At 47.2% G+C, this 8,107-nt stretch overlaps 1 protein-coding gene across 1 annotated transcript; it reads right to left on the bottom strand.

Annotated features, from left to right (window-relative positions):
* Positions 1 to 6,841: 6,841 nt before the first annotated feature.
* Positions 6,842 to 8,107, bottom strand: LOC135152232 (uncharacterized). Its single transcript, XM_064092076.1, has 2 exons — positions 7,181 to 8,107; positions 6,842 to 7,087 (listed from the first exon to the last, which is right to left on the bottom strand). The coding sequence occupies exons 1-2, from the start codon at positions 8,105 to 8,107 to the stop codon at positions 6,842 to 6,844; spliced, it is 1,173 nt and encodes a 390-aa protein (XP_063948146.1).

The following is an 8,107-nucleotide window of genomic DNA, read 5'->3' as shown; positions in this document are numbered from 1 at the left end:
TAGATATACTTCCCACACATAATTATAAAACCAATTATATCTATTCACTGCAACCACCACAAGCCTTGGATATTTGATCCTAAAAAAATAATGAAAATCATTTTCCAAAAATCTACTCGAGCTTCCGCAATTTTTGTTTCACCTTTTCAGTTTCCCGTTGGTGTCACGTCAGCTTGCGATAAGGCTGATCCCAAAGATTTCGGGCTTAATTTAAATTCAAATTAATTTAAAACCCAACTGAACTCCTAATTATGTGTCTAGTTGTAGAGTTCCAGCCAAACTCTCCCTCTTCACCTGCCTAGCTTCACCTCGGGAAACCGTACGTCATCAAGGCTATCTCCACGCCTTTCCAATCCAATCACGCCACCTAGCGCGTGTATCTCCCACTCACCACTGCTATAAATTCATACCTCCGAAACCCTGTTTCACTTTTTATTTTTAACTCTCAAATCCTCCCTCTTACACTTCTCTCACACTCGAAGCACTCCAGGCGCTAGCTACTCCCTCCTCCGGCGACCCTTTGGCTCTTCACTTACTTCCGACCAAAGGTATGTTTTTTAATCTCCAATTTTCTTTTCCTTTTCATTCACCCATGTCTGTGGTTAAATGCTTATATGATCCATGCTTGTTTGCTTCTTCTCGGCTTTCCAATTGTTCACCTCAGTATGCGTGCACACACCCACATTTGTCCATATGAGATTACTTCAGTAGATTGAGCTGCCAATCTGTTTTGCATGCCAGTATAGTTAAATATGTATACTTGCTTTCTGAATGCGCACACACCACATGCTTTGATTTGGCACTGATTGTGTTATGCGTATTCCGTGACCTGACTACCACTCTCGGCGTTGCTGTGACGCCATGTCGATTCGAAACCCCAATCGCAACCTTAGGCCATAAACCCTAGGTCCCCAATCAGCCTTCAGAGGAAACCCCTCTTTTACGATCGAAACCCCTTTGTGTGTTTTTATCTGCTTTGAATGCATTGTTGTGTGATTTGCTTGCTGTGCCTGCTTAGCTTGTAGCCTAGGGTAATTATTGGATGTTGATTGTTCTAGTTGAGGTTAGGGTTAGGATTGGGCTTCCCGCTCTGGGTACCTCGTTAGGCCTCCTGTTAGCAGGAGGAGAAGACGAACCGTCATCTGTAGCACCTACCCCTCCCTTTTGAGGGAGGCGGTCCCCTTATACCTTAGGGCTCCAGCTGGAGCCTCTCCATTCCTACCTCACACCCGTTGGGCTCTACTCTTGCAGTCCAGCTTTCCGCAGACCCTTTTTCCTTTTCTTCTCTTTTTTCTTTCGACCTTCCTCAATTTGTTCTCCCTTCCTGAGATCCTTATTGATTCCTCCCTTTCCTCTTGTAGATGTCTCAAGGATCTATATCTTCACACTCTTCCCAATCTGCTACCAGCAAGGCTCCCGTTGTCGTGTTTGACGCGGGATCCTCTCCTAGCTTGGTTCCTCATCCTGCTCAGCCACTCTTGGGGGTTAGCTCTAGGACTCGCTCCAAACACAGCTCGGTGGTAAAAGAGCTCAACTAGTCCACCTCCGAGTCTAGCCAGGCGGACGGGACCCCGGGTCTCCCACTGGATATTGCGGCTTAGGCCCTCGAGGAGAACCCCGAGGCTGCTGAACAGGAGGCCGAGGCTTCCATGGAGGTTATCGAGCCTCCAGCTGTAGTCTTGGCCTACGAGTTCATGGACTCCATCATGACTCCTGCCCGGCTGCAGTCCCTCCTGGAGTCCTGCAACCCTGGTTGCACCTTGGTGATCCCGAAGCCCGGGGAGAGGTGTCACCGCTTCGATACCCTCAAGTCGGGCACCGACTACCCCAAGGTCGTGCTCTCCGCCCAGTTCTTCAGGCTGGGCTTGTCTCTCCCCCTCCATCCTTTCATCCTGGAGGTTTTGGACTTCTATGAGGTCTCCCCCATGCAGCTTACCCCCAACTCCTACCGCATGGCGGTCTGCCTCTACATCCTCTATGACATCCACCATAGGGTGAGGATGTCTGCTTTGGAGCTGGGCTGGTTCTTCCAGCTGAAACTCACTGGGAGGACCCAAGGGTTCTTCTACCTCACTGCATGGAATACCCACCATAAATAGGGTATCAAGGGCAACCGCCAATCAATGTCGGATTGGCAGAACCTCTTCCTTTACTGCTACGACTGCCTGGTCTACAGGAAGGACTTCAATCTCTCTCCCAGTAAGCCTGCTTTCCCCTTGTCTATTGTCCGGTTTAGCTTTCTAGGCTTCTCATGTAGTTTCCTTATACTTGTATTTGTTATAGACATGCCAGTGCAGACCCCTTTGGCGGGAGAGTCCCTTGAGAGGGCCAAGCATGTGTTGGGGCTTCCCTCCAAGTTGGATGATGGCTCCAGCCTGCTAACTCCAAAGAATCTGGAGAGCCTCGGTTTTTCCACCACGGTGGTTGATGCATCCCCCGTTGACGAGGGGGGTGCAGGTATTGAAGGGGACGAAAGCCCAAGTTTCCTCTTTGCTTTTAACTTCGAACTTGCTCGTCTTATATGATATGTGTCTTGTAGATTTCCTGTTATATGCCATGCATTTTGTATAACTTTCATGTTATTCGCCATGCTAGCATCCTGTTGTATTATCAATTGCATAGTTTCTGATCGTTTTCCTTTGTCTTCTTCTGCAGATATGGCTTCCAACATTCCCCCGTTCGTTAAGCGCTCCACCAAATATGAGGACCTCTTCGGAGAGGCCTCCGGCTCCCAGGCTCCTATTGCTACTCCTCCTCTCTCTCAGGCTCCTGCTACCTCCATCGAGCAGAAAAGAACTTCCTCGGGTTCCCGCAAGAGGGAATCCTCTCGGGCTGCTGCGGCGGGAACCCCGGCCGATGTCTGTTCCGGCAAGAGGCTCAAGTTGGAGGTGCCTCGTGACTCCGCTGCTTCTTCTTCTCTCCAGAAGACCCAATTCTTCCACCGCATGGTCGAGAGCCGGATTCCTGAAGCGGTGATCAAGGAGTGGGACAGGCTTAAGTTAGTCAAGGCTGCTCATGATAAGGTGGTGGCTACCGCCAAGAGCCTGTTCCTTGACTTGAAGTTTGGTGAGCATGTTGCCGACACCACAAGGGTGAATGAAACCATGCGGACGGATCTGAAGCAGGCCAAGGCTGGTTTGGCCTCTGCTATTAAGGAGAGGGATGCCTTTCAAAAGGCTAACCTAAAGTTCAAGGAAGCAGGGACCAAGGCCTTGGGGGAGAAGAAGGAGGAGGAGCTTGTGAGGCGTGGCCTCGAGGAGGAGGTGGATGGCCTGCGCAGGCAGGTCATGGAGCTGGAGCTGTAGGTGAAGGGCCTTCAGGATGCGGCCGCCGCCTTGAAAGCTGGAAGGACGGAGCGGGAGGCCACGATATTCGAAGCTGGGGTCACCGCAGGGGTGAAAGACTGCGTTAAGTCGGCCTACCGCTTCTTCCCTGACAACGACTGGGCGAAACTAGGTCCCGATGCTGCCGTTGCCCTGGAAGAGGTCAAAGCTGAGGATGCCCTTACGATGGAGAAAGTCGAGGCAGAGATCGAGGGCCTTTCTGGGGGTCCCGTTGCGGGAAAGGTTGTGGCTGATGACAAGAAGAAGGCTGTCGAGGCACCCTTTGAGAACCCTCCTGTGGTGGCCTTAATGGAGACCCTAATTGAGACTTCTTCACGGGACCCCGTCTCTCTAAATGCTCCGGCCGCCAGTGAAACCCAGAAGGCCTCCACTCCTCTAGCTGCTTCTTGATCCTTCCGTCCCAGTTCTTTAATCAAACTTTTAATTTTAACTATGAATTTGTGCGTGGCGCTTGTCGTTACGAATTGAATATTTTTTGGATGAGGGTGCGGGCACCTCCGAATGCCCCGCAAGATATTTTTAATACTACAAGGGCCTCCCCCTGTTGGTGTCAGGAGAAATTTTCTTTGTAGTAAATATTTATTTTCTATGTAACTGCTTTCACTCCTTCATCTTCTTTGCGTGCATTGCTTGTACTTCTTCCATTATTGCTATATTTGCCATCTAACCCTTCCATGCAGATAGAAAGAATAAATACCGGGGGTAACCTTTGTATTGAGAATGTACACATTGTCCAATTTCTGGGGGTTGCGACCCTTGGGACTTTGTTCTTCGGGGTTGTTTCCTTTCTTGGGAATGTACATAGATGTAGTTGTGTTGACTCCCCATCGATGTAAAAGCACTTAATCTTTCCTTGTAGTAATCCATCCAAGCACAAGTAAATTCGATCTTATGCGCAAGCTTGGCGTCGGGGCTTCGCATGTAAGCCCCAACTGCGAGCCTTGAAGGATACCCTTAGGTATAATTCTTAAAGTGACCCCCTAGGTGTAAGCTTCTTAGAGTAATCTCCAAGTGTAAGCTTCGGGATAACTTCACAGAGTGAGCCTTGCAATAACTCCACCAAGTAAGCCTTTCAATAACTCCACCAAGTAAGCCTTGTAATAACTCCATCAAGTAAGCCTTGTAATAACTCCACCAAGTAAGCCTTGAGAGCCTGGATAGGTTTTAAACCTTGAAGGGCTACTGTAAGCCCAAAACCTTGCAAGCTTGAAAAGCTTGAAACCTTGAAAGCCTTGATAGGCTTTAAACCTTGAAGGGCTACTGTAAGCCCAAAACCTTGCAAGCTTGAAAAGCTTGAAACCTTGAAAGCTTTGACAAACTTTAGCCTTGAAAGCCTTGATAGGCTTTAAACCTTGTAGGGCTACTGTAAGCCCAAAACCTTGCAAGCTTGAAAAGCTTGAAACCTTGAACACTTTGACAAGATTTAGCCTTGAAAGCCTTGATAGGCTTTAAACCTTGTAGGGCTACTGTAAGCCCAAAACTTTGCAAGCTTGAAAAGCTTGAAACCTTGAAAGCTTTGACAAGATTTAGCCTTAAAGGGCTACTGTAAGCCCAAAACCTTGCAAGTTTGAAAAGCTTGAAACCTTGAAAGCTTTGATAAGCTTTAGCCTTGAAAGCCTTGATAGGCTTTAAACCTTGTAGGGCTACTGTAAGCCCAAAACCTTGCAAGCTTGAAAAGCTTGAAACCTTGAATGCTTTGACAAGCTTTAGCCTTGAAGGGCTATTGTAAGCCCAAAACCTTGAAAGCTTGAAAAGCTTGAAACCTTGAAAGCTTTGATAAGCTTTAGTCTTGAAAGCCTTGATAGGCTTTAAACCTTGAAGGCCTACTGTAAGCCCAAAACCTTGCAAGCTTAAAAAGCTTGAAACCTTGTAAGCTTTGATAAGCTTTAGCCTTGAAAGCCTCGATAGGCTTTAAACCTTGAACGGCTACTGTAAGCCCAAAACCTCGCAAGCTTGAAAAGCTTGAAGCCTTGAAAGCTTTGATGAGATTTCCTTCCAATCAGTGCAGCCAAGTTGTTGAGTTGTGTTTCCCGAGTTTTAATGTTTTTGATTTCTAATTTTTTTGAAATTTAAGCCAAGTAATGTTAATGATATGCCTACTACCCCCCGATTTCTTTAGCATAATTACAATTATGGTGGAGAAATTAATGCAATTAAAACCCCAAATACTTTTTTAAAGAACACATGAAGCATTCAATTAACAATCATGGTAAGCAAGCAAGCATATACAAGATTTTTGTAACGGAAACCTGCGAAATTTTATTGAATCACATGGTAAAAAGTTGACATAGCATAATTTTGGGGGGTGTAAAGACAACACCCCCCGAGCATCTTAGCAAATAAAGCAAATAGTAACCTGATAATTTTCCTAAAAGCATAGCGATTACAACTAGTAAACCGCCTTTATTGTCCTGACCCTTAAGCCGAAGCCTACAGAAATACTACCCGGGTGAAACTACTGGTAATACCTCTTTAAGCGTTGGGCGTTCCATGCCCGTGGTATGAGTCTTCCATCCATGTCTGTAAGGTGATAGGTACCTTCCCAAAGCACTGTTTTGATGATGTATGGGCCTTCCCATTTTGCACCGAAGGCTCCATGAGCGGGAATCCTCATGTTAGGCATCATTTTCCTGAGAACCAGGTCTCCCGTTTTGAGGGGTCGAGCCCTCACTTTCTTATCAAAATATTTACGGGTCCTCTGTTGGTATGCAGCAAGTTTCAACTGAGTCGTATCCCTTACTTCTTCAGTAGGTCTAGGTAGAGCCTGTGGTTGACTTCATTATTCTCAGGGTCATAGTCTGACCGTTACTCTGAGGGTCAACATCCCTTTTTCTCTTCTAGTTTGGCTTTCAGGGTGTGCTTAATAATTTTGTTTACGGCTTCCGTCTGACCGTTACTCTGAGGGTGGCACACCGCGGAAAAGCCATTCTTTATGCCAAGGTATTCACAGAAATTTATCATCTCATTGTTGTCAAATTGCTTCCCATTGTCTGATATGAGCTTGTAGGGTACCCCGTATCGACAGACGATTGCACGATAAACGAAGTCTACCAGCTTCCTTGCAGTGATGGAAACCAGGGGTTCAGCCTCAGCCCATTTAGTAAAGTAGTCTACAGCCACGACTACATATTTCACCCCTACTTTCCCTTTGGGTAATTCACCAATCAGATCTATAACCCAAACAGCAAACGGCCAGGGGCTTGTCAGGGTCTTCAGGGGTACCGCTGGGTTCTTGTTTGTATTGGAGAACCTTTGGCAGCTGTCACAGGCCTTGGCGAAGGCATGAGCATCCTTGTAGAGGGTAGGCCAGTAGTAGCCTTGATGGAGGATTTTGTGAGCGAGGGAGGCACCCCCCGAGTGATTCCCACAAATTCCTTCATGCACCTCGCGCATAATATATTTACATCTTATCCCAGCAACACACCTAAGGAGGGGCCGGTTGAACCCCCTTTTGTAAAGGATTCCATCATAGATTATATACTGGGCTGCCTTGTATCTCAGTTTCTGGCCTCGTCCTTGTCTACAGGTAGGGTTCCGTTGGCTATGTTTTCCTGGATTGAGGTTGTCCAAAGGTCAAACTCATCGACCTCAACGTCCAGGACTTCAATCTTGGGGATGCTAGGCTGATACTGGATTTCGAGGGGGATCACCCCAAGCATGTGTGCATCCCTCTGAGAGCCGAACTTGGCCAGGGCATCTACATCTGTATTCTCAGATCTTGGTATTTGCTCTAGCTTGATTTCCTTGAATTTCCCAATTAATTCTTGGGCATACCGCATATAGAGATTAGTACGGGGACCCCAATTTTGGAAGCCTCCTCGGATGTGCTAGACTACCAGCATAGAATCACTGTAAACATTCATATTTTCCACCCTCATCTCCAAGGCTAGCTTCAGCCCTGATATTAGGGCTTCATACTCCGCGTCATTGTTGGTGGCTTTAAAGTCGAAGTGAATGGAGCTTTGCAGCTTATGGCCTTCTGAACTGACTAAGACAATGCCAGCCCCGGCCCCATTTTCATTGATAGCCCCATCGACGTACAAGTTCCACCAAGAGGAACAATTCTCGGGTATGGCTATTGGAGACTGAGGTTCAGGTACACATTCCATCCCTTCAACTTCAAAAGTGGGTGAAAACTCTAGGATGAAGTCAACTAGTACTTGCCCGTTCATGGCGGTCCTTGGCTTGTACTCTATATCAAATTGGCCTAGCTCGACTGCCCATTTCATGATCCTTCCAGAGGCTTCGGGCTTGTGTGGTACTTGCCTGAGAGGGAAGGATGTTCGCACTTCAATCTTGTGGGCCTGGAAGTAAGGCCTTAGTTTACGGGAAGCCAAAATTAGTGCGTAGGCTAACTTCTCCATATTCGAGTAACGAGTTTCAGCATCGAGTAGTCTTTTGCTCACATAATATACCGGCTGCTGGGCTTGCTCTTCCTCCTTGATCAAGACATCGCTAATTGAGAATTCGGAAACCCCTAGGTAAAGGATTAGGGCCTCACCCTTCGTTTGTTTTGCCAACAGTGGCGGGCTCCCAAGTTGCTCCTTCAGCTTCAGGAAGGCAGCCTCGCATTCTATCGTCCATTCAAATTTTTGCCCCTTCTTTATGGCTGCAAAGAATTCTCTACATTTGTCTGAGGACTTTGAGATATATCGGTTTAGGGCGGCAACCCGGCCTGTAAGGCATTGCACCTCTTTTACATTCCTAGGCGACCTCATTTCAATTAAGGCCTTGATCTTCGCAGGGTTAGCTTCGATTCCCAT

The sequence above is a fragment of the Daucus carota genome, chromosome 4 (assembly GCF_001625215.2).
Source record: "Daucus carota subsp. sativus chromosome 4, DH1 v3.0, whole genome shotgun sequence".
Taxonomy (NCBI): domain Eukaryota; kingdom Viridiplantae; phylum Streptophyta; class Magnoliopsida; order Apiales; family Apiaceae; genus Daucus; species Daucus carota.
Note: the sequence above shows the minus strand (reverse complement) of the source record. Positions and strands in the feature narration are given on the sequence as shown.

Bases quoted from the DNA above. Each gene is read 5' to 3' on its own strand.
- LOC135152232 (XM_064092076.1), bottom strand. From the start codon at position 8,107: ATGGGAATCGAAGCTAACCCTGCGAAGATCAAGGCCTTAATTGAAATG. The intron at 7,088-7,180 runs GTAGTCTAGCAC...GGGAAATTCAAG, and splicing joins TTTACAGTGATTCTATGCTG to GAAATCAAGCTAGAGCAAAT.